This window comes from Pristis pectinata, chromosome 5, assembly GCF_009764475.1.
Source record: "Pristis pectinata isolate sPriPec2 chromosome 5, sPriPec2.1.pri, whole genome shotgun sequence".
In the NCBI taxonomy this organism is placed as follows: Eukaryota; Metazoa; Chordata; class Chondrichthyes; order Rhinopristiformes; family Pristidae; genus Pristis; species Pristis pectinata.
In genome coordinates, this window is record NC_067409.1 from 64,482,411 (window position 1) to 64,509,819 (window position 27,409).

At 38.5% G+C, this 27,409-nt stretch overlaps 1 protein-coding gene across 2 annotated transcripts in view; it reads left to right on the top strand.

Moving 5' to 3' along the window:
- Nucleotides 1–27,021, top strand: part of LOC127570232 (aryl hydrocarbon receptor-like) — a 170,014-nt gene extending 142,993 nt beyond the window's left edge. The window contains exons 6-10 of one of the 2 annotated variants that reach the window (XM_052015543.1): nucleotides 1,201–1,403; nucleotides 5,087–5,196; nucleotides 11,913–12,054; nucleotides 16,029–17,964; nucleotides 22,633–26,966. In XM_052015543.1, the coding sequence (XP_051871503.1) occupies nucleotides 1,201–1,403; nucleotides 5,087–5,196; nucleotides 11,913–12,054; nucleotides 16,029–17,964; nucleotides 22,633–22,776 (2,535 nt within the window). In that variant the 3' untranslated portion in view covers nucleotides 22,777–26,966. Of the gene's footprint in view, nucleotides 1–1,200; nucleotides 1,404–5,086; nucleotides 5,197–11,912; nucleotides 12,055–16,028; nucleotides 17,965–22,632 lie in introns of both variants that reach the window. The other variant, XM_052015542.1, reaches the window with a different exon arrangement.
- The last annotated feature ends 388 nt before the right edge of the window (nucleotides 27,022–27,409 follow it).

Below are 27,409 nucleotides of genomic sequence, written 5' to 3' on the forward strand. Positions count from 1 at the left end.
CGATTTGCAGCCTAATGGCATGAACATCAAATTCTCCCACTTTAAGCAATCCCCACACCCAGCCCATGCCATGCTGCTTCTCTTCTTCCCTTTCCTAGTCTATCTCTCTTTTTTCTACCCCTTTTCTCCCCTTTCTCTCCTTACCTTTGACCCATCCCCCAGTGGATCTTCTCTCCCCTCCACCCCCCCACCTGCCCATCCCTATCTCTTATCTGTATCTACCTAACACCATATTGTAACCACCCCACCTCCCCTCTTTTTGTCCACCTACTACTGCTCTACTTTTCCCTCCTATATATTGGGCTTCCCCTTTTCCTTTCTTCAGTCCTGAGGAAGGGTCCTGACCCGAAATGTTGGCCGCCTGCTTTTCTCCATGGATGCTGCCTGACCTGCTGACTATTTCCAACATTTTCTGTTTTTACTTCAGCTTTCAAGCATTTGCAGAATTTGCTTTTGTATTGCCCTCATCATCACTCTTTCTTTTTACATCAAAAAATTAATGAAGTTGGTTACACATTCTCCTGAGTCAGTTCTGACTTTCAGTAATTAACCTGTAGCTCTCTAAAAGCTAATTAATGCTGATAGGCAACATTCTCATCGTGAATGTCAGATTGACTTGCCGGTGGTTAAATAAGTTGATACCTTCTCCCCTTTTTTAAACAACATTACCACGTCCAATCCTTGGTTACCATGCCTCTAGCCAAAGAGGATTAGGAAGTGATAGCCAGAACCTGTGCTTATTGGAACACAGTGTTTGCATCTTTATATTTGTGTAGCTCTGCTTTCTGATGCACGGTATTGCAATTTTTCCATGTAGTGTTTGCAGCTGTTGTAAAATTGAAAATACATAAATACTTTCAAATCTATAAATGCCTTCACTATTGATTGGAAATCATTTTTGGTACTAGCAAATATGGGCCATTATAGAGGATTCCCTGATTCCCTTACTATAATTGATGTCATGATGTGAAGAAATTCATTTTTACATTTCTGTTAAAATTACATATTGAAGCAATTTTACCAAATTCTTCAATGGCAATGTCCTTCTTCACTAACTTCCACATATGTTATCTTATTATTGAGTGCTGACACCTGGTCTGATCCTCCACTTTGGATTCTTAAGTTCCTAATTCACTTTTATCCGTTATGACCAGGATTATCAGTGTTGCACTAACTAATTTCTAACTCTTTTCCCTCTAGGCTATGAATTTCCAAGGTAGACTCAAATTTCTTTATGAACAGAATATGAAGGGAAAAGATGGCTCAACTATCCCTCCACAGTTGGCTTTGTTTGCAGTAGCAACACCACTGCAGCCTCCATCCATTTTGGAGATCCGAACCAAAAATTTCATTTTCAGAACCAAACACAAATTAGACTTCACACCAATGGGCTGCGATGCTAAGTAAGTGGAAAATATTTGCTATAACATTTTAGCAAGGTACTATTTTGTAAAACATCACCTTAATAATTATTAAAACTTACAAACTTATTTTTTTAACTTATTAATGCATTTTAAGTGGCAGAAATCATTCAATATGTCAAGTGCTCAGAGGACCAAGTAACTTAAGCATGTAATTAAACATAGTAAAGGAGCTGGGTGTTCAATAAGCAGCAACTGAAGATTTTTTAAATAAATTAGAGGTGAGGTAGTGTTTTGCTAAGTCACAATGGAGGTACAGATTGGAAAGTTTGGTCAGACTACTTGAGTTTATCTGGCAAGAAAAATGCTACACCCTTTAGTCACTCCGTTCAAGTATTAAGTAATTCGACATCCCTACCAGGCTGTCCTATGGTCAGTAAATGTCGAACTATACATTATGTATTCTGCTTGTGCTGTGCACATCCAGTTTATGCACATTTGGAGTATTATTCTCTTAGTATTATGTAACAGAGTCAGCCTAGATATTTTTTCCTCATGCAATCCACAATCTTCTGATAATTTTCAGATGCATGAGCCACAGATAATACAGCAAGGACAAATGAATAGTAACTGCGTAGCCTGTAGATGCCAGATGTAAAACCACAGGGTTGTCCGACTGTGATTTACGTAAATGTGCTATTGTCCAGAATTTTTGGGTACATGCTCCTTGTAAAAGATTCCAGGAGTATCAGAAAATAGAATCTCTATTGTATCTAGTTTCGGTCTTCGACTTAATGAAGGATATTGATGGTCCTGGAAAGGCTGCAAGAAGAAACAAGAATGACATATGAAACTCTATGTGTTTGTTAAGAAGAAAGGCTCAGAGAGAATTATTCAGAATAACCTGGGTTTGAGATATACGGGTGTGTAGGAATGATATTTTCAATGATTATAGGGTTGAGTGTTATAGGTTTAAAAGAGTTATTCAAAAAGAATTATTATAGTGACCAAAGGGGACCATTTTGGAAAATATTAAGTCAAATAACGGTATATCATTTCTTAGTGAGTCTTTGGGACAATCAGCTAATGGATAAGACAAATATGAACTTGCAACAATCCATGAAATGACTTGATAGACTGTTGAAGTAGGAAGACATTGAGATGCATCAGAAGGTGAAAGTTAAATTCCCCATTAATTCCCAATAGAACGCAGCTTCCTGGAGTGCAACCAGGATCATCAAAAACAAATCAACTAGTCTTTCATTTTATTGCATTTTGAGAATTCTGCTGGATAGAAAAAGATGTTTATATTTCCCTACCAGAAGCACTATATAGTAAATTTCTGATGTAGAATGATTGAATCATTTTTAGGGTATAATAAACAGCAATGTAAATTCAAATTAGATTCATAGAGTTGTACAGCAAAGAAACAGGCCCTTTGTTCCTCCACATTTATGTTGATCATCGTGCCTATCTATACTAGTCCCACCTGCCTTGCTCATTCAGGTACCTGTCCAGATGCCTCTTAAATGTTGTTACGGTTCCTGCCTTCATCACCCCCCCTGGCAGCTTATTCCAAATACCAACTACTCTTTGTGTGAAAAGTTTACCCTTCACATCCCTTTAAACCTCCTCCCTCTCACCTTAAGCCTTTTGCCCTCTAGTTTTAGACACCCCTGCCACGGGAAACAGACTCTGACTATCTACGCTTCTCATAATTTATCATACCTCTATCCTGTCACTTCTTGGCTTCCTTTGCTCCTGGGTAAACAGACCTAGCCTGTTCAATCTCTTCTTATAACTAGAGCACCCTGATCCAGGTAACATCCATGTTAATCTTTTCTGTACTCTCTCTCCTTTAACCACATCTTTCCTGTAGTGCAATGACCATAACTACACACAATACTCCAGGTGCAGCCTAACTAACGTTTTGTACAACTGTAACATGATGTCCCAACTCTTATACTCAATGCTTCAGCTGATGAAGGCAAGCACATTCAAAGCCTTCCTTGGTGCACTGTCTACTTGTGTTACCACTTTCAAGCTAGCTCACCCTTGATCCCAAGTGTTGTAATCTTCCAGACTAGCCTACCTTGTGGGACTTTGTCAAAGGCTTTGCTAAAGTCCATGTAGATGACATCTACTGCCCTGTCCTCCCCAATCCTCTTGGTCACCTCATCAAAAATAACCTCAGATTTCTCATGCACAAAGCCGTACTGACTAACTCTAATCAGTCCTTTCCAAGTGCACATAAAACCTGTCCCTCAGAATCCCTTCCCATAACTTTCCCACCACGGATGTAAGGCTCACAGGCCTGTAGTTCCCTGGCATATCCCAGCTACTCTTCTTAAGTAAAGGTTCAACCTTAACTATCCTCCAGTCTTTCGGTACGTCAACTGTGGCTAAGATTCCTTTTCTTCATCACTGGCCTAGATTTTGCCAGCACTTGACACTGAACTTCATCATCATCAGACACTTAATTGGTCTACACTTGGAGAGCTGATCTTGCTGTGTGAGACTGTCCTGCAGCCAAGTGGCTATGCACCAAGTCTTCTATTGGGCTGACCAAGATATGTGCGCAGGACAAAATAAACTCTTTTAAAAAAAAAGCATTGACTGTGGCAAGGCCAAACCCGTAATTTTGTCATCTGTCATGATTTTCAATGCATTTGTATGTCCCTGACATTCATAAACTTTTAGAATTTGCTAAAAATGAAATTTAATTGAAATTAAGTTGTTAAAAATGGAAAACATCAGTACTCAAAAGCACTTATAAGTTTTGAATGATTATAAACATTATTGCAACATGTATAATTTTTTAAAAAAGTATAACCTTATTTTTACGTTTCTCCACATGTCTCTGAACTTTTCTATCAAATGAAAAGGCTCATGGATCCTGTGCCAGGTCAAACCTGCTGCAGCAGAGCTTGGCTGGGATTTGGGTCTAATATTCAGAATATTATGGAAGTGTGGCTGATTTACCTTTGTGTTTCCTAAACAAAGGAGCCAACGTAATATGTAAGAGTGAAATAAAAGCAGAAAATTATGGAGATAATCTGGATATCAGGCAGCATCTATAGAGAGAGAAAAACAGGGTTAACCTTTCAAGTGAATGAAATGTCTGTGAAGTCTGTTTCTCTTTCCACAGATGCTGCCGGACCTGCAGAGTATCTCTATCATTTTCTGTGTTTCAGATTTCTAGCAAGTGAAGTTTCTTTTTGCTTTTTTTAGTTTGTAAAGGCGCTCACGTTTCCTTCAACGGGGAACACACTGAGACTAGATCTAAACAATATTCTGTTTATTTAACTTGTTTTACATTTCCTGTTCCAGTTAAAATTTAGTTTAGATTTGTTTTCTTACAGGATATGCACCACGGACTAATGTAGCTATTAGGTACGAGCTGCTGTGTTGGCAGCTGGCATGCTGAGCCCACAGCTGTTTAAATTTAATTTTGGTGGCTTGTATTCCATTTGAGTTGTTCTTTGCATGCAATAAATTCCATTGCTCTTATATGTTGGAAAATTACTATTTATGGCATGGGATTGCTGGTCACATATAGCAATATTTGGCAAATGTGTGATCAATAAGTTTATCTCAATGAATTTTGAAGGGGAGAAAGTTTCACTGACTTACAATTTCATTTAGGAAAAATTTGCCTATAAAATTTTATGCATGTTAACATGACTGGTATGTGCAAAAGTAATACTGTTTTGTTTTGCTTGCAGAGGGAGGATAGTCCTGGGTTACACAGAGGCTGAATTATGTATGCGAGGAAGCGGCTATCAGTTTATTCATGCAGCTGACATGATGTACTGTGCAGAAAACCATGTCCGAAGTAAGTAGTCTTCAAGTTTTGTGCCGGTACACTTCCCTGTTTCCATCTCAGTTTAAAAAAAACACCAACTTGTCCAGTTACACAGGTTGTCACTAGAGTCAATTCAAGGATGGCACAAAACACCTGCAAAGCAACCTGAAGGTGGAGGGTGAGCAACCAGTGGCTGTGGTGTATGTTGGTACCACTGATACAGTTTAAAATAAGGGATAAATTACTGCAAACTAAAGGAGTGAAGAGATAAATTAGAAGACAGGATCTCAGGGTTACTTCCAATGCCATATGCCAGTAAGTTTACTGATAGGGGAATAGACAAGATGAATGCACCACTGAAGAGATAGTGCAGGAGGAAAGATTTAGATTCCCAGGACACTGGAACTGGTTTTGGGGAAGGGGGACCTGTAGAAATGGGATGGCTTGTGCCCAGATATCACAGACACCCTAGTGGAGGTGTTTACTGGAGGTGTTTACTAATGCTAGAACAGTACACTATAGGGAATGGTATAAATTAACAAATTACGGAGGCATCTAAAAAGAATAGTGCAATAGTAAGATAAGATATCTTCATTAGTCACATGTACATCAAAACACACAGTGAAGTGCATCTTTTGCGTAGAGCGTTCTAGGGGCAGCCCGCAAGTGTCGCCACACTACCGGCGCCAAGATAGCATGCCCACAACTTCCTAACCCGTACATCTTTGGAATGTGGGAGGAAACCAGAGCACCCGGAGGAAACCCACACAGACACGGGGAGAACATACAAACAGTGGCCGGAATTGAATCCAGGTCACTGGCGCTGTAATAGTGTTGAGCTAACCGCTACACTACCATGCCATTAATCTTAATTATTTAATCTTCTTATTTATTTATTTGTTTGTTTATTTATTTATAATTATTTTAAACTTCTTCTTTAGTCTTTAATCTTCATATAGATTTTAAAATACACACACACACACACACACACACACACACACACTGAACTGGGTACAAACAATCAAGGAAAAGCAATACGCTACCCACCATACCTTGACTCAGTGCAGGCATGGCTCTACTCTACCATGAATACTAATTTAGAATGCTCTAAACCCTGTTGAAGTGCACACCCTACCAACAGTCTCTCCAGCGTCATTTCACGGTTCCTCGGAGCAAAGAAAGAGTATGAACCAGGCACATGTGGCACGCTTTATAGTGCTGGAGGGCTGGGAGGTCCAGCCCAGGTAGTTCAAAAAGGTCAATGGCCCGGTGCCAGCAAGGGCTAATCGATCACAAAAGGCCAATGACCTGAGGCCAAGTACAAAGGTGCTTAAAGGGGCCAATGGTCAGGTATGCACTGATGGATGAGGTGGAGCCAGACCTTGATTGACAGTGGTGTGTCTTTCGACCAGGTAATGGGCAGTGCTGTCACATGACAGCCACGGCCCGCCACAACACAGCCCCATTGTCTGCCCGGGGACAATTTTACTTCACTTTACCACCACTGGTTCAGTCCTTCTCTGTAAATGGAAACTATTTGCGGGCCAGCTCCTCAGCTGAACTAGCTGGCGTGCAGCATGCCCCACACAGTGAGCTGCACCATCAGTGCCCATTAATCCTATGTTCCATTTAAATGGTTCTCAGTGGCAGATTTTCCTCAGGTCTCAGACTGCTCAGGAGGTTGAACAATGCTCATTTCTCTTATAACGTCTGAGGAACTTGCATATGAGTACCAGAATTTTCTCAACAGTTAATGTTTTGAAAATAAGAAATATATTTAAGTCTACAGTTCAGCAATGTTACATCTGATGTAAAAATAAAGTATATTTTTGTGTATGGAACAACATACAATTCAAACAATTCAATCATCAAGAAAATCCAGTTATATGTGGAAAGTTCTGTTCAGTGTGGATGTTTTGTGCAAATCTGTCTGGATGTAGTGCAGCCAAGTGTTCACAAAATAACCAAAATTAGCTCATTCAAGTTTCAGGAAATTCACATTGACCCAGTCCAGAGTACTTTAAATCATGGGATCATAAAATCAGAGAATGGTTAGAGCACAGAGGAAGCCATTAAGCCCATTATGTCAATCTGGTTCTCTACCAGAACAGAGGAGACACAAGAGACTGCAGATGCTGGAGGAACTCGGGTCGGGCAGCATCTTTGGGAGGAAAAGAATTAAATTACTTTCTTTCCACAGATGGTGGTTAGAGTCCTGATGCAGGGTTTAGACCCGAAACATCGACAAGTCCTTTCCTCCCACAGGTGTTGTTCAACTCGCTGAGTACCTCCAGCAGATTGTTTGTTACTCTGTATCAGAGCAATTCACTGTTTTCACCACCTCATAGTGTAGTGTTACAAATGTTTCCTCACCATGTGCTTAACCAGTTCCCTCTTGAAGGCCACAGGGGAACCTGCCTCCACCACATCTGCAGGCAGTGCATTTCCAGATTCCAACCACATGTGGCATAAAGGAATTTTTCTCACTTTGCTATTAATTCTCTTCTCTACAAATCAATGAACTAATTTCTTTAAATTAAAATGAAATATGTTGACTCAGATTTCGCTGAAGTGTAATGTAATGTCGTGTGAAAGTTGAGATCTGAGGTTCTAAGATACATAGATTAATGGTCCCCTCACATCTTGCCAACACACCCCACAAAAAATCGAGTAAAACAAAACAGAATTAATATATGATTCCTTTGGTTCTGATTGTGATCAGAAAGAAAATTGTTTGGCCAGAGGGTTGGCAGTGGGGAGGAGGGAGGGCCGGGATGGGATGGGAGAGGCAGGAGATGGGGGCAGTGGGTTGGTATAACTCTTATTATTAGAAAAGAACCTGGGTGTGTTCCAGTATGGCCCTCAGAACTCTAATTCCTGAGGGTAATGGACCTCTGTATTTTAATTGTACACACCCTGATCCCCAATTTCTCTAGTCTGGAAAATTGAAGGCACCGCCCCCCCCCCCCCCCCACCTCACCTTACAGAATTAGTCTTAAGGTGTACATGTTGAAGCCAAGCTTCTTATTAAGATGGATGGAGGCTCTCTCACTAGTGTGAAGTAGAAGTTTTTTGACTTTAGCCTCAATTCAGGATCTTGCAGTGTTCTTCCACCAGACTCGCAATGGAAATGTGCCAGGAGGTTGTGATTCATGACCAGCACCAGGATTTCAAAATTCTCTTCCTCATGCTGAAAACTCTGTCTTTGGTCATTTGTCTGCCTGAATTCCTAAGTGTTAGCGCCATGCATTTCATGAACTTCAAAAAAATTTTTTCAGTATTGCAAATGGGCCTTCTTGGGGAAAGTGCTTGACGTTATGGTGTAATAAGAAAGATGTGAAATAAGAAAGTTATTACAAGCAATATCTTTTTCCCATTATTGAGTGATCTAATACCAGAGGGCATGCATTTAAGGTGAGAGGGGGTAGGTTCAGAACAGACATGAGGTCTACGTTTTGTACTAAGAGAGTGGTGGATGCCTGGAATGCGTTGCCTGATAGGGTGGTGGAGGCAAATTCATTGGGGGCTTTTAAGAGAGGCCTGGATGGGCTCATGAATGAGAGGAAAATAGAGGGATCTGAGCATTCTGTCGGTAGGAGGGAATAGCTATGTCAGCACAACATTGTGGGCCAAAGGGCCTGTTCTGTGCTGTATTGTTCTATGTTCTAGATTGGGTTCATCTGGCTGGAAAGAATAACTTTATAGAGTGCATTCAGGATATTTCATGTAAGTTATGAAGCCAACCAGGGAACAGGCTATCTTGGATCTGGTGATGCAGTAGGTTTAATAAATGAAGAAAGAGATCCAAGTGAAGATAGGCCCTCAGAGAATGAGGCTGGGGAAATAGTTGAAGATGACAAGGAAATGACTGGAGATAAACAGATGTTCTGCATTAGACCCTGCAGTCAAAGAGAACTGTGGCTTTAGGGGGAAAGGGTAGGAAAGTGGAATTAAGGAATATCAGATCAGCCATGATCCTATGAATGGTGGAGCAGATTTGAGGGGCTGAGCCAGTGACTCATGCTCCTTCTTATGGTGAGAGTGCTGTATTCAAGTTCTGGCTGATCCAGTGTTTCTTAAGGTTTGGGATAACTCCTGTCCTGTGCCTGAGTTTACTAAAGCCCTGGATCCTACATGCCCAGGAATATTAAAGACATTAAAATAAATTAAGAAAAGTGTTCATTGTAGTACCAGTCCCTATGAAGAGTTACTCTGGTGTAGGACAAAAAAAACAGCACATTACCGCTGCTGCTTGTCTCTAAGCCAATTTTATTTGCAATCTGCTATTGCCACTTTTACTCCATGGGGTTTAGTTTCACAGGGTTAATTTTATTGATAAGTCTTTCGAGTCTTTTTTTTGAATGGCCAGTATGCCACCCTCATCAACCTTTTGTATTTCAGCACCAAGACAGTCTATTTTATTAAATATAAGTTGCCTTTAACAAATCCGTACTGTTAAAATCCACCCTTGTCTACGTGATTCTTAATTTTGTGCTGGGTTTTCATTCCTAGTGACTTCCCCACAACTAAGAGTCACTGACTGGCTTTTTATCCTTGCAAGCTTTTTTGAACAATGAAGTAACTTCTGCACTTCTCCAGGATTGTAATACCAATCTCATATCTAAGGAGGTTTCTAAACTTGCAGTCAATATTTCTGCAATTTCAGTTTCTCTTCCCTTCAGCGAACTAGGATGCATTCAACCAGGATTTTAGCTATAAGGAGAGGTTGGACAAACTTAGATTATTTTTTCTGGGGTATTGGAAGCTGAGATGAGACCTGATAGAAGTATAGAGAATTGTGAGAGGCATATATGGGGTAGATAGTTTTTTTTCCCAGTGTAGGTATGTTGAATACTAGAGGGCATGGCTTTAAGGTGAGAGGGCGAAAGTTTAAAGGAGATTCACGAGGCAAGTTTTTTTTATTTACATAGAGAGTGGTTGGTGCCAGGAATGCACTCCTAGGGTAGGTGGTGGAAGCAGATACAATAGCAACATTTAAGAAGCACTTGAACAGACAGATGAACAGGCAGAGAATGGAGGTATATAGACTATGTGCAGGCAGATGGGATTAATTTGGATTGGGATCATGGTCGTCACAGACATCATGGGCCTGTTCTTGTGTTCTACTGTTCTTTGTTCTATGGTTAATATGAATATAGTGATTTCATAGAATCATCGTTTTTAAATACAAAAGAAGGCCACTCAACCAGAAGAGCTGGGCCATGTCTTTGTAGAGCAATACAGTCAATCCTATTCCCCTGCTTTTACCCCATTGCCCTGCAGATTATTTTGTCTCAGGTGTCTATTCAATTCCCTTTTGAAAGCTTTGATTAAATTTGTTTCTACTAGCTTTGATGAGCAGTACATTTCAGATTATAACCACACCTTACGCTTGTGAGCAAATTTTTCTTTTCCTTGCATCTAATCCCGTGCCCCTGTATCTTTTCACAATCACTTTAAATTTGTGCCTCTAGTCCTTGAATCATTTGCTTATGATTGACTGACTTAAGTATAGTCAGCCTTTCTTATACTTTGAATATATTGGAGATTGACAGATATTTGAAGTAATTTGGACTGCACAGTGACAGAGCTATTAGTGCTACCCCCCAACAGCTCCAGTGACCTGAGTTTAATCCTGATCTCCGGTGCTGTGTGTGTACTCCCTGTGACCGTGTAGGTTTCCCCTGGTTTCTTCCCATATACCAAGAACAATTTACAACTGTAAATTGCTCCTAGTGAGTAGGTGAATAGTAGAATCTGAGGGAAATTGGTGGGAATATAGGAAGAATAAAATTAGTGGAGGACTAGTGTAAATGGGTTATATGATAGTTATCATGGACTCAGTGAGTTGAAAGGCCAGTTTCTGCACTGACATACCAAGCAGTTAAGGTGGGTAGGGAGCAGGTAGGAAAGTACTGTTAAGGCCTAGATCACATTAGCCATAATCTCATGAAGGCAGGAGCAAAACTTTCATTTAGCATCTCTGTTGTGCTTTTTACTTCCATACATAAATCTCCCTTTTGGTCCCTACAGCCCCACCCCTTCTTGTTGCCTGTTTAATATTTCCTGTAGTTTACATCTTCCTATAGAAGACTTTGAATTCCCTTTTATGTGTGATAGCTAATCCCATACTCCCTTTCTACCCCTCTGATCTTTCTAATTTCTTTATATTATCAACCCATTTCGATAAAAGAGAATCCCTGTGCTTCATTGTTGCCTTTCATGGAAGGAACTCTGCTGGCCGTTATATGACACCAGACCCTAGGTAGTGTGACTATCTCTTAACTGGCCTTTGAAATGGTCTAGCAAACCACGCAGTTCAAGAAATTTGGAGATGGGCATTAAATGAGTCAGACCTCATGCTTTATAATCTAGTTACCATCTTAAAAATGGAATTTTCAAAGGCTGGCGACAACTTGAATACTAATTTTTAAGCTATCACTACAGTACCATAACTTAAGTCATTGCCGTAACCAAATATGAAGTACATTTTTAAAGTGGCTTTAGATAATTTCCAGAAATAAATGATTTTATTTTATAAATATCAATTCATTCAAATGCTGTATGGGTAAATATACCTATATCTTGATATGGCTCGGCTATTGGAATTAAATGTGTGAGAATTTTTAAATTTACATGACATTGATGGACAGTAATCAATACAGTCAACACCTTAAGTTTCTCAAATATACTTGAAAGATTGGTCCTTCAGTAACACTTCCTTCTACCTCATTTTTGTATTTCAGTGATGAAGAAAGGAGAAAGTGGAATGACTGTTTTCAGGCTTTTGACCAAAGAGAATAGGTGGACCTGGGTGCAAGCAAATGCACGATTGGGATACAAAAATGGGAAGCCAGATTATATTATTGCCACACAAAGACCTCTCACGTAAGTACCAAAAGAGATTCACATTTAATTCCTCTTGTATGTTAAGCTTTTTACAATGACAGAAGACACTAATTAGACCTTTTGGTGTAGCATTCTCAGGGGAAGGGAAAACGTAACTAAATACTAGTTTAAATATGGCTTGAATTAATGTTGATTGTTAAATAATCACTTACCTTTCACATTTTGGGGTAGCAAATTAGTACAGCTAGTAAAGCTGCTGCCTGACAGATCCAGTGATCCAGTTTAATCTCACCTTCCAGTGCTGTCTGTATACAGTTTACACATTCTCCCTGTGACTACATTGGTTTCCGGTTTCCTCACACATCCTGTTCAGATTAGTAGGTTTAATTGCCCACTGTAAATTGTCCCTAGTGTGTAGGTGTGTGATGATAGAACCTATATATTAAAAAAAAATCAATGAGAATGGAGGGAGAATAGATTACATGGAAAATGAATGCGCAAATGGAATTCCTCTGAGAGATCGCAGAGTCTCAATGGCTCAAAATGGCCTCTTCCTATGTATTGAACTATGGAAACGTGCAATTGGACCCTTTATCATCCAGTAAGGGAAATCATCCAGACTGTCCCTTTTAATAATTTTGCACCATGTATCATGATCATTACTTCTACTGTCCAGAATTAATCTCAGGCCAGTAAATTATTTTTCTAGTAATTGTTGATAGTTTACTCTTCTCTTGGGTAAAGAAAAATATATTTTATTGCTTCAGTTGTTTAGGAAATATCAACAAGTTTTCTTTCCTTTTTTAAAAAATAAAAATCCCTCACTGATGTGATTTAAGAATTTTTAAAGTTTACTCGGGTTACATTTTGCTCTAATCAATAGGAGGAATGCTATTAACATTCTTGCATTGCAGGTACCGTTTACTGGTACCATTTGCACGTCAGCACTAATTAGTCCAAATGTAACACAGCCAATTATAGAATGAACCTTAATTTCATTTCCCCCAGCCTTCAAGACTTCCCTGATGCAACAGGTTTATATGTTTCCTTTTGTTGAATACCTTAGTGAGATTACCATTAGAGATCTTTTTTTTGTGCTGGTGTTGCCAGTGACGGACTGGGCAAGACTTCCCATACTCGGCTTACATAGAACTTCTGCAACATTAGAGGAACCCATCTAATTAATATAGGATAGATTCAGACCCCTAAATGCCTCCTAAGTTGATTTCACTTCCATTGATACTATTTTCTGTTTAGTTGACCATTGGAGATTTTTTTAAAAATATAGATATTTTCCTTGACCAATAGATGATAATGAAAATATTCTAGAGTTCTGCACCTATGTCTTTAGTGACTTTTGGAGCTCTCACACTCTCCTGCAACATCCATTGTAAATCAGTAAAGTTGTTGAACAAATCAAATAATGTCTGGCCATGGATATCTTCTGCTCTTACTGCCACAGGCTATTCAATTCATTTCAATGAATGGATAATTGTGAGTTGGTTATTAGAAACACAAACCCTGTCCTATGCTTCTAGCACATATAAACTTTTGAAATATCTGAAGCACCCAGTTTTGTATTCATCATTGCTCTAGCTTGAATACATTTTCCTAAAAATTCTTTTGCTCACCATTACAAGATCAAGAAATTCTTAAAAAGGGACACTTGAATGGTTTTCATGGAGTGTTCTTGACCTTGTAGGACTAACAACTATAACTAATTCTTCAGTTGTGGCACTGACCCAGGTGCTGTCAAACTATGAGGGCTAGATTGTGCTTACCTTTGGCCTGTAGTTCCATGGGGAACTGACAACTATCTACTGTTCACCACACCTCGGACTTCTGTGAACCTGCTATCTAACGCAGAAGCCCAATATGTCTGGAGTTCAGATGGCAGCACTGAGTTCGGTTGGAGAGCACTATCATGATGAGGACAGGGACCAGATGCAAAGGGATGACTGTCATAGGAACTTTGACCCTACTTGAATGGGTTCAATGACCTGTGAGGGGAAGAGAGTCAGTATAGGTATGTGATTTACTTAGTTTGCTTTATTTTAATGTTATTACAAGCATATTGAGATAGTTTTCTTTTCAATCTTTTTATTAATTTTCAAATTAGTACAAAATAATATATATAACATGAGTAATTATACATATGGTGCAAAGAGATCAGGATAACAATCATAACAGTTAATATATATAATCACAAGGAGTAAAAAAATAAGTAATCTAGGCCTCCCGCTCTCTTATTAAGTGAACGAATACAAAAGGAAAGATGGAAAAGAAATGAAATTTAATTATATGAAAGAAGAACCCCCAAATCAAAAAAAATATAATAAACCAAAAAAAACCCAAAAACTTCAAAAAAAAAACTGGACTGATATTTCTTCAACATTATTATGTCATCAACTCCACTCCTCTGTATTCAAGGGTTATTGAAAGGGACCTGAAAAAGGTCAGCTCATATCATATGGAAATATTGAATAAATGGACTCCAAACTTCCTCAAATTTAAGTGAAGGATCAACAGTACCACTCCTAATTTTTTCTAAGTTTAAACATGCTATAGTTTGAGAAAACCACTGAAAAGTGGTGGGAGGTATTGGATCCTTCCATTTGAACAAGATGGATCACTTGGTCATTAATGTGACAAAGGCGATCATACGGCCAGCAGAAGCAGATAAATGGCGAGATTCCATCATTGGTAACCCAAAAATTGCAGTAATAGGATGAGGTTGTAAATCAATGTTCAATACAGATGAAATAATGTTAAAAATGTCTTTCCAATATTTTTCCAAAAGGGGACAGGACCAAAACATATGTGTCAGGGAAGCCACCTTCGAATTACATCTGTCACATATAGGATTGTTATGATGATAAAAATGGGCTAACTTGTCCTTGGACATATGGGTCCTGTGAACCACCTTAAACTGTATCAAAGAGTGTCTGGCACACATTGAAGATGTATTAACTAATTGAAGAATTTTCTTCCATGTCTCTGTAGGTAAAAGTATCTGGAGTTCTCTTTCCCATTCATTCTTAATTTTATCAAGTTCCTCTGAATGTATTTTCATAATCCATTCATAAATTATTGCTATCAGGCCCTTCTGATAAGGATTAAAACCTAATTTTTTTTCCGTAATTTCAATTTTATATGGTGTCGGAAAGGAAGGTAAAGTAACTTTTAAAAAATTTCTAATCTGTAAATATCAAAAAATATGTGATCTAGGCAGATTGTATTTATTAGACAACTGTTCAAAAGATAAAAAACAGTTATCAATGAATAAATCTCGAAAACATGTTATTCCCTTCATTCTCCATAAGGAAAAGGCTGAGTCAATTCTAGATGGTTGAAAGAAAAAATTAGATTGAATAGGACTTGGTAAATTAAATTTATTCAATCCAAAAAATTTACAAAATTGAAACCATATCTGTATTGTATGTTTAACTATTGGATTAGTCATTTGTTTACTCAGTTTAGTAAGTGCAAAAGGGAATGAAGCTCCTAAAATAGAAACTAATGAAACTAATGAGATATTCTTGTTTAAATTATGGAATCGTTTATATATATTTGAACAGGTTTCACATGACTTAAGCATTCAGAGACATTTAAAATCAGTTCCAAAATCTTCTGATAGCCAGCTAACTGTGCTCGAGGAGATGGGCCTGAAGACCAGATGTCTGAGGTCTGCTTGTAATATGGAGTCTTTCTGCTTCACAGGATAATTTTTGGGTTTGGAAGGTTAGCTCGGTTGGCCCTCCATATCTGGAAAAGATTAGCAAGGACAGGCAGGCAACACGGGCTGTGAGATCAGGCAACAGGCTGGGGCCAGGATGACCGAGCCCTCAATTTTTGACCCAGCCCCATTTCCTGCAAAGGCCAGAGCAAATTCTTCATCAGAATTTAATTCAATGCTCTTTGAGAGCATTATTACATTAGTAAAAGATAGGCTTGAGATCTTGGATGTATTGTCAATGCTTGTAATAATAATTGATATTTTTCTGCTTTTTCAGGGAGGAGGAAGGGGAAGAGAATTTGCAAAAACGAACTTTGCAGTTGCCTTTTAATTTTGCAACGGGGGAGGCATTGCTATATGAAGAAAATTGTACAATGCTTGGATTATTGGATCCTACAGTTAATCAATTAACTCACACAACAGTGGCAGAAACGTCAAGAAAGCAGGAACCATTAGATCCAAACTCCCTTCTTGGTGCCATTTTAAGCCAAGATAGATCGGTATATGTATCTGGTCCTTCACAACATCAAAAATTTGGCCTTGAGAAGACCTTTTTTAACGAAAACAAAGATATGGAATTAAGTGATGCCTATCCACATGATTGGAAAGAACTTCTGTTCAATGAAGATAACAGTATTAGGAAAATTGACTGCATGCAGAAGCAAAAACCTTTCCCTGCTCCTGAAAAAAATGTTGACTTTTTGGCAAATAACATTGGCAGTGAACTTTATAACACTATGAAAAACCTTGATATAGAACTAGAAGACTTTGATCTAATTTGCCAGGATGAAACATTCCTGAAGGCTCATTGGGATGAGGCTGGAGATATAAATAACATTACACTGAATGATGAAATTCTAACTTATGTTCAGGAATCGCTGAAGAAGAAGGCTGACTGCATGTATTCAAGCTGTATACAGGAGGAACCACTTAATTCAAACTCAAGTGACATGATGCAGCAACAACTTCCGACACAACACTTGCAACAGCAACAAAGGTTTCTAACACATTTGCAACAACAGCAGCCACTTCCAGTGCAACACCTGCAGCAGCAGCAGCCACATCCAGTGCAACACCACCAGCAACAGCAGCAGCCACTTCCAGTGCAACACCACCACCAGCAGCAGCAGCAGCCACTTCCAGTGCAACACCACCACCAGCAGCCATGTCCAGTGCAACACCACCTTCAGCAGCAGCAGCAGCAGCCACTTCCAGTGCAACACCACCAGCAGCAGCAGCAGCCACTTCCAGTGCAACACCACCAGCAGCAGCAGCAGCCACTTCCAGTGCAACACCTGCAGCAGCAGCAGCCACTTCCAGTGCAACACCTGCAGCAGCAGCAGCCACTTCCAGTGCAACACCTGCAGCAGCAGCAGCCACTTCCAGTGCAACACCTGCAGCAGCAGCAGCCACTTCCAGTGCAACGCCACCAGCAGCAGCAGCAGCAGCCACTTCCAGTGCAACGCCACCAGCAGCAGCAGCCACTTCCAGTGCAACGCCACCAGCAGCAGCAGCCACTTCCAGTGCAACGCCTGCAGCAGCAGCAGCCACTTCCAGTGCAACGCCTGCAGCAGCAGCGACAACAACTTGCAACACAACACTTGTTGCAGCAACAGCCTCCAATCCAACATCATCTGCAGCAGCAACTTCTATCACAACGTTACCAGCAAGAACAGCAACAATCTCAGATGCAACATTATCAGCAGCAGCAGCAGTTGTGCCAGAAAATGAAGCTCATGAAAGTCAATGGCCCTTCCTCAAACTGGAACTCAGGCAGTGAAAGTCTTGCTAATGATCAGGAGAAGCAGCTTGGTTTCTCTGTTTTGGACAGCACATCATTGGGGTTTCAATACAAATCTGAGCTTAATGTTACCACTTCAGCGTGTCAGCAAGCCTTCCTGTTGTATCAGCAGGGAGTTGCTGGGTTAATCCAGCCTTCTGACTTCAGCCAAACAGATGTGCTAGTTGATGGCTTTCATACACAGAACAGCAATGCAGTTAATGGCCTAGAAGACTACCTGAACTATGTACAGCAACATTCAGAGATTCAAGATTGTGGTGCTGTAAGCCCGTCAATGGATTTAATTACACCACAGGCATGTTACACTGGTGCCATGTCAATGATTCCATGTCTAACAGAAATTGATTTGTCCTGTATGGATACAATGCAATTCAATTCAACAAACTCAGGCCAAGACCCATTTTTAGCCAAGGTAACTACTATTTTCTTATACTTTATTTCTCAGGATGTGGGGGTAGCTAGTAGGACTAAAATTTCTTGCCTATCTCTGATAGCCCTGTGAAAATGTTGGTGGAATTGGATGGTTTGCTAGGCCACTTAATAGAGCATCATGTTGTCGTGGGTCTGGAGGTGCACTCATGCCAGACTTTCTTTTCTTCCATTAAGGATATCAATGAAACATTAGGTGTTTATGGGAAAACATTTATTTGATTGTAATATTTGATTTCATCAGTGAGTGCCTTAATATATTCACTTTTTTTTCCAACTGAGTTCAATTTTTGACACTGCCAGAGAGGGATTCGACCGTGTATTCATAAGATTATTGATGTAGGAGTATGGGTTGTTTGTCAATTAACAGCACCATTACACTTTCATATTAAATCCTTAAGTTACAAGTTTCTATTAAACTTGATATTAAAATGACATTGACACAATATAATAATGATTACAGTTTTATATTTTGAGATTTTTCTCACACATTTTATGTTTGAAAATGACTTCTATTTAAACAGCATCTCAAAAGTTTAAAAATTCTTGGAAACTTTTCTGCTCTCAAGTAAAAGTATAAATGACAAAGAATTTGCCTTTTATATTTCAGCGTAGCTTCCCAGTACCTCTTTGAATACAGCCATTTAATTGTTTACAGGCCATTCTTGGGTTACAAATGCCTGACACGTATATGATGAATCCCATTATACTATTAAATTCAAAAGTCCGATGTACATACATATGTCCATACCTACAAATGGCAGAACTAGTCTCCACTTTCAGTAATTGTTCTTTCTTATCAGTCTTGTGTGTTTTTGCTGCCATTCATTACTGTGGAGGTATGGATACCATATCGAGTGATTTTTGTGTACTTTCCAACTTACCGATGTCTGTAAAAATGGAACCCATTCATTATCCGCCTGCGGTCTGTACTTGGGAGAACAGATAGAACTTTGGTTTAATGTCAATTTCTAAAGATGCCATCACTGAGTGTTCAATAGTTCTTCAATGTCAGTTTAGATTAGGCACTCCAGCCGAGGGAGTGAAATAAGAACCCATGATTTTCAGATTGGGAAATGCAAGTTCTGCCAGTGATAAAGTTAATGACAAAATAAAATTTATATCTTGAAATTTCACAAACCATCTCAATCCGAGAGAGACAAATATAAAGCAAAACACTTTCACAAGAATGGAGCCAAAGCAAAAGAAGTATTGATTTCAAACAGTGTCATGTATCACTTTTTTCTGCAGAGCAATGGTCTTAGTTTGGTCGGAATTTTGAATACAAATTATAATTACAATGTTCTAGAGTGTCTTGTGTTCTCCCCGTGTTTGTGTGGGTTTCCTCTGGGTTTTCCAGTTTCCTCCCACATTTCAAAGAAGTACAGGTTAGGAGCTGTGGGCATGCTCTGTTGGCGCTGGAAGAGTGGCGACACTTGCGGGCTGCCCCCAGCACATTCTGAGTAATGCAAAAAAAAACATTTCACTGTGTGTTTCTATGTACTGTACATGTGACTAAAAACTAAATATCTTATAATATCTTATCAAATTTAATCAGTGTTCTGTGCCAAATGTGTTGCATGTTGCATTTGATACCACTCTCACACTACTCTTGTTGATGTTTGTTTGCCCTGTCAAGCTGGCACCCAAAGCAATGTATAAACTCTGCCCAAGACACCACGTGATCCAGCCATAATTGTCAAGAGAAGTTAATGATAGCTCTAGATCAAAGAAGAAGGGTTATAAAGTTGCCGAAAAAGCACTAAGCCTTGGCAATGGAAAAATCTCAGATTTCAGAAAAGATCCAAAAAGATCATAGGAAAATGGAAAGTAGAATATGAAAGAAGGCTAGGAAGAAACATAAATGCTGATTGTAAAATCATTTATAGATGCATGAAAGAAAAAGGATAGCAGAAAGTATTGTCGATTCCTTACAAATTGAGATAGGAGAAATTGTATTGGAGAATAAGGAAGCAGCAGAGGAGTTAAATATTTTGTTTCTTAACAGAAAACCTCCCAGAGATAGAGGAATACAGATCTAAAGTAAGTAAGCTCAAAGATATAAGCATTAGTGAAAAAGACAAATATTGGAGAAATTGATGGGACTGAGGGGTGATAAATCCCCAGGATTTAATGACCTGCATCTAAGGGTTTTGAAGAAGGTGGCCATGGAGATAGCAGGTGCACTGGTTGGATCTTCCAAAATTCCATACATTCTCAGATCGAAAGGTAGCAAGGGAGGAAGAGAACAGGAAACTATAGATTAGTTAGCCTGACATAAGTATTAGAGAAAATGCTGAAATCTGTTATTAAAGAAGTTTCAACAGTGCACTTGGAAAATAACAATAGGACTGGGTAGAGTCAACATGGATTTATGAAAGGGAAATTATGCTTGATGAATCTTTTGGAAATTTTTGAGGTTGTAACTAGCAGAATCAATAAGAGTGAACCAGTTGTTGTGGTGTATTTGGACATTCAGAAATCCTTTGAAAAGGTGCCGTGCAATAGACTGCTAAAATTATACTGCACGGTATTGTGGATGGATTAAAGGTGGACAGATAGAAAATAGGAATAAATGGGTTATTTTCAGTTTGGGAGGCTGTAATCAATGGAGTGTCATAAATATTGATGCTGGGCTCGCAGATGTTCACAATCTATATAAATGAGTTGGATGAAGGAATTAAATGCAATTTTCCAAAGTTTGCTGATACCAAGCTAGGTTATGAGGATGCATAAGACTTCAGGGGGATATGAATGGAGTAAGTGAGGGGGTAAGGTCATGGCCAATGGAATATATTGTGTAATAATATGAAGTCATTTAGTGGAGTTTACGTGGTGAAAGATTGAAAGGTGTTGGTGTTCACAGGACCTGTGGACCCTTGTGCACAAGACACTAAAAGTTAAAATACAGATTCAACAAGCAACTAGGAAAATAAGTGGAACTTTGGTCTTTATTGCAAAAGAATTTGAATATGAGGGTAGAGACATTTTATTCCAATTATATGATCACATAGAACCCAGGTGAAACTTAACCTGGTATGTGGTGTACAGGTCTGAACTCCTTACTTTAAAAAAACGATAAGCTTGCAATGGAAGAACTGTAGCAAAGGTTCACTGGGATCGATTCCTGGGATGGAAAGTTTTTGAAAGAAGAAAGAATAAGCAGACTAGGCCTGTGCTTTCTTGAGATTAGAAAAATGAGAAGTGATCTCATTGAAATGTAAAAAAAAAGGGCTTGTCAGGATAAATGCAGAGTGTTTGAGCCATAGTTCTCTATATCCCAGCCAGGGGAGGGTGTATTGAACCAGGACTCATGGATTCAAAATAAGTGGTCAGCCATTCAAGACAAGTAGAAACCCATCTAAATAGTTGTGAATCATTGTAATTCTCTACCCAAGGTGGCCGTAGAAGTTTATTGATGAATGTTTTCAAGAGATCAAGGGAATCAAGGGATATAGGGTAGTTCAGGAACAGAGTGCTGGGGTAAAAGATTAATTGATCTTATTGAATAGCAGAGCAAGTATGAGGGACCAAATAGCCTGCTCCCATTTCTATTTCTTATGTTCTCAATGATAGCAAGGGGAGGTCTCCTTTACTAATTAAGATGAATCCATAATTACTTTTTGGGCTTGAACTCCTTCTGCTGAACTGTGCTGCAGAATTGTGAAACTTGTGTTTGAAATTGGAGATGAAGGGTAATTGTTTCCATCTGGGAAATGGTAGCTTTGGCTGTAATCCAACATCTCCATGAATGGGAGATTGGAGTACATAGTGTCGGGGATAATATACAGGCCTTCAATTGAAGATTACTTTATTAGAGGTTGAAGGGGCCGTGGCCAGAATTGCCTATCCATGTGTAATCCTTTGTGCTTCAGTGGGCTGGGCATTGTCTAGGTGCCAAGGTTTTCATTGAGGTCTGTGGCAGACAGAGCTCCAGCCTTGGAGCTGTTCCTGGACTATGCTTTGGCTGTGAAGGTGACATGGCAGTCCTTTGTTTCTCTAGTCCTCAAGTTCTTGTCCCCAGACCCATGTGCTTCAATTTTTCAGCCTTCTGCTGCACAAGCACTTCATGGAGAAGGAAAGGGAAATTTATTGGTTAGAAAACAATGGTGGCATTGTCATATGGATCTGTCAGTATGGCAGATTACCCTGTGTTTCGGAGATAGCCTGCAGTCATGGTTTAGGGGCTCGACAAGGAGTCTTATTTGTTTGGCAAAAGAAAGAATTCTTCCCCTTTTAACTTGCACATTGTATGTAGCCAATGCCCTTGGTGAGATTGCATGACTTACTCTTCTCACTGTACCTGTTATATTACAGCCATCATGAAGGAGAGCAAAGAGTGTTTGGGGGACAAGAATCCCTGACTCTTTACACCAGTGAAGGCTCTGCAACTACAGGCAAATGTACATGTAATGACAGTCAACCAGTGCTCTGAATTTGCAGCCAGGGCAGGTTGATTACCTTTTGCTTCAGATGGTAGTGCCACTCAGAGTCACAGCTCAGACAGAGTCTGTACCTGAACACAGCACAACCTGACTTGCACTGTAGGAGTTAGGTTGGTTCTCCAAGATCTAGTAAATATCATTTAATGTTGGCAATAGGTCTTTTTACATAAAAAAATACTAAAACATATTTTTCTTTGCCTCAACAGATGCAAAATGGATGCAATGACGGAAGCAGTAATGAAGTTTATCCAAGTATTTTTGATAACGTGAATTACACACACACAGCTCCACATGATCATCCAGGAGAGCCTGGAACCTACTCAAATCAATCATCTAGTGGCTTTATGTAGGCAAACATGGAAATTTCTGTCCTATGACAAGTGTGGGAGTGTTTTTGTGTTGCTTGCTGAAGGAACCGACATTTGTATGTAGAATGTGAATGAGCAAGAGACTATACTGTGCTGGATTTTATTATGGGCTCTCTGGTCTTCAAATACCATGATGCTCTTTTATAGCTGGTTTACAGTCTGGTTCCCATATGTATGTTTGTTCCAAAATTCATATGGGAAGTATCAAGAAGTTCCTTCACATTGAATGAGCTCTATTGAAATGGTTGGTTGGACTTGGAGATGTAGGATTCAGCACCAATTATAATTTAAAATGAACCTACTTTTACAACTGTAGAAGGTGGTTATTCCAGTGTGCTAAAAGTAAAAAGGTTGTGTTCATTAATTTGCCCGATGTACTTTTGCCAAATGGAAATGATCCTTCCAAGACTCTGCATGCGAGATAAGATTATGACAATCATTTCCCTTTTCACCACCTTCCCCACAACTATACATATTATGGCACTTTAAAAGCAGTAGTAACACAAGGACAGTCTGCTGCATGGAAATGAAACTGTAAAGGATTTTTTTTCTTCTGTGGAGCAGCTGGCAGTAAATATAAAAAGACATTTGGTTATATTTATTTTTTGTCTCAAATTGATATAAACCTAAATATTTGTGGTAGTTCCTATACATGGTGATGGTGTTGTAGTAGAAGTTCACAACCTGATGATTTCATAACATTTGACACCATTTATTGATTTTTTTCAAAACTTGTGACCCACCAGCTGTCATGTTATAATGGGAATGTTGAAGAACCCTGTAGTAACTTTCCTTAATACCAAAGAAACAGCAATTATTTTCAGTGACAGAAAGGTATCCCACAGACACTGTATAAGTAGAATACAGAATGGGGAGCATTGGAATAGTTGACAGGAAGACTTTTGTTAACAATTAGGTTAATTAGAATTAATATCTATGAAGAGTTTTTAATCACTAAAACAGGTATCTGTTGGGCCCCAATTTATATCCTCCCTTTAAAGAACCTGTATAAAATTTATATTAATTGTATATTTTAGTTAGGACTAAAATATTGGTGTTCCACAAAAATGGTTGTGTGTTATGATAAATTGTTCAAGACTTCAGTAAGTATTTAACATTAGAGAGCAATCACTGAATATAGTGGGTAGCTTTAGAAGCACTTTCTCCCACTCCCATTTATGTAAGTTGCACTGATGCACAAATTTCAATAATGGGTACCTTATTTTTTTCCCCATGTGTCTTAACAGCAATATTTCCATAAATTATCTTGTGAAAGGATTTCAAATAAAAATTACCTTCCAGGAATTATATTACACGGTGATGTCTCTTATTAGTTATATGAAAATCTGTGCCTGATCCCAGGAACCATGATATAGTCTGGTGTATTTAATTTAAAGAAAATATGATCTATGCAGCTACCTTGTGTAACTTGGTAGTTTTACAGATGTTGACGTGGTTAGCTCTGGCACATGTGGCATGCATGCAACATGTAGCAAGACAGTATTGAGGATTATTGCATGGATTTCCCATTATAATTTGTACTTTTCCCTTGTACTTGCATATATAGCTATTATGTTCTTCCATGAGCACCAAGCCTCTGTTATTATACCTACCCCTTATACATTGCACTCTTTGAGGAAAAAAACATACTTAAAGTAAAAGCTCTTATTGATTCAGTGAGCAATTACAAAGAACTACAATAAAATTCTGCTTTAATTATTAGAAGCTATCATGTACAGTTTATCAAAGAAATGTACTTTTCAAATGCAATTACTTTATCGGACAGGTTTTATAGACTTAAACACAAATAGTGGTGCAAAATGTACCTTTTTTGATAATTACTAATTTTAACGTTCAAATTTACAGTGTGCATTATGTAACATTTTCTGAACAAAATTGTTCTTGTGAAGATAATTTTATTAAGATGCATTTATTACATTTTTTAAAATTTGCTAGTTGCATATGCAAAGACCAAAAGACAATAATATGCAAAGCTAATGGTGTTGGTTTTTAAAATATTCCTCTATTTCAGCTTTCTTTTTTTAAGGGACATTTTGGGCGGATGCCACATGAATTTAGTTTGCCTGTTACTTAACAGGAGACCCACTTGAGTCGAGAAGCATTTGCAATCCATCAAGCAAAACAAAAACTTCTATTGAACACATAATTTGAAAATCAGATTTGGAAAAATCACTCTGAAATAGAGACTCAATCAAATGTAACTTTTTCCACCTCCCTTAAGGATTACACTGGTTACATTCACTTATGCTTTGTAACTTTTATTAGGTCATGACTATGAATACTTTCCTTAATTCCTAAATTTCCTTAATGTTGTATCATTTATCCCCAGAAAAGCAATATGTTCAATAATACCATTACACTTCTCCTGGATCTTTAAAGATTTATCAGTTCTATGTCTTAAGCCTCTCCTTTTGTCTGTAACCCTACTAAGTGCCCATGTAGTATAAACATTCCTTTAGTTTCCAAACCTTAATCAATATTGCTGGGCTTATCACATTGAAGGATGTCTGCCATGCTTTAAATTATTTAGTTATGATTAAGTATCAGTTCCCAATACCTTTGCATATTTGTGCCATCTGGAACTTTGGAATGATTACAAATTATTAAAGGTGATAGGTGACCAGGCAACAGTACTAACTCAAAAATCTACAGATTACATCTGTGACCTGACTCCATAGATTTAATCTTAGCAAAGGCAATCCTCTGCTCACAAATCTTCAATGGAAAGTTCCATGTCCGGCATGATACTTGTCTGTTAAAATTTTGTTTAAAGGTGGTTTTTAACAGAAACAAATCTTGTCCAGGATGTTACCCAGCTCAGTTTCTGGAAATTAACATATGTCAAATCTATTTTTATCATCCTTGGCCAACGTGTCTCAATTTAGTCCCTTCCTTAATCACATTAATGCAGCAAATTCTTTGTGTCTTGAAAGTATGTTGTTGAACTCTTCATATGGCTATAAGTTTATACTTTGTAATGTCTTTCAGTACACTTCCTATAACGTCAACAATTTACAAGTCCACTTGCTTCCCCTTTGGTATTACAACTAAAATGGTCAACTTTTTCAGTCCAGTAGTGTTGGACTGGACTGTAAAAGGATAATGAATGTGAAGCTCGTGATCCCCATATTGTTTCCTACTTCCTTCAGAACTATGTTAAATGGTATGAGATCCAGTAGCATAACCAGCCTTCCTAGTGCCTTAATCCTAGTTAAGTCTATCTCTGTAGTTACTTTCTCATATTAAATTGCATTTGGGATCTTTCACAGCCCTGTTGCATCATTTTAACTTTTAATGTTTTGCTATACACAATTGAGATCTAAGCTAAATATTTATAGATGATGGAGATTTGAAAGCCATGAACGATTATCTTTGCAGAGAGTGGCCTAGTTGATTCCTGTAGGACAGAAGATAAGGTGACCTTTTTCTGTGTCATCTGCACTGCCTAATACTAGATTAGCCTGACTACATATAAAGGGAACAAAATTTCCATCAACACTAACAACCATGAGTCAGAACCTTTATTGGAGAGAATGAAATTTAAGCGCCGCCTTTCTTAACCTGAAAACTGCCAGCCAGAAGCATCAAATGCATTTTGGAAATGAAGTGCAGAATTAATTTTCATTGCAAATCCTGAATAAGTTTTTTTTAAATGTTTGTGAATATGATGAGTAGTAGCTGGGTCTACAAACACTGTATTAAGGGTATAAAGGGACAGCATCATTATTGTACAAGAGTACAGTTTGTGAAATACGGCTATATCATATTATAGTCTATTAAGCCAAATACAAACCACCATCCCGTTACTAAGTGCCAAATATCCAGTACGACTTGTGTACTGTCTTATCAGCATTTTCATTTGTTGTACTACATACATAGCTGCTTATTAGTGTTTTGCCCTATACGTTCTACAGCAGCTGAGCCTTAGTAGTAGATAATGAAATGGTGTTTGCAAGATTCTGATGATTGCACTAGCACCGTAAAGATTTGGAAGTAGTTCAAATTCTGCTCTCTGCCCTCCTTTTATGTTAAAGTGGTGTTTAAACAGTATTACTGTAAATGTTTCTTGTACATTTTTTGACTTGTTTCCAATTGTTTTGCTCACAAATTGCTATGTCCACACACACTGTACATGTTTCTCTTAAAATATGGTTTTCAGTGAAGTTTGTAAAACTTAAGTATTGTAATAAAAATTCACTGAATGTGAACTTGGTTGAGTGTTATTTTAATTAAAACAGTAAAGAAAGGCAAAGGAGAACTTGAGATGTAAACGTTCACCAGAATTGGAACAATGAATAGACTCTTAAATGGAATCAAATTTTTACTTTTCATTTCCTTTTCAAAAAAAAAGAGTACTTCAATAGAATGAAGAAATGCATGATTGAATAGCCTTCACACTGATAATTAGAAAAGCAGGAAACTGGTAGATAACCTAAGAATCATCTGAATCTTGAAATGCTCTTATTGGAAGAATATGCAAAGAAAGCTCTAGAAAAGAGAAAACTAAGAAAGAAACAAGAGGTAGGGGAATTAAAATGGAAGGTCTGGAAGCACATTTAGACACCTGACTGTAAAAGGGGGGTAAAAAGTCAAA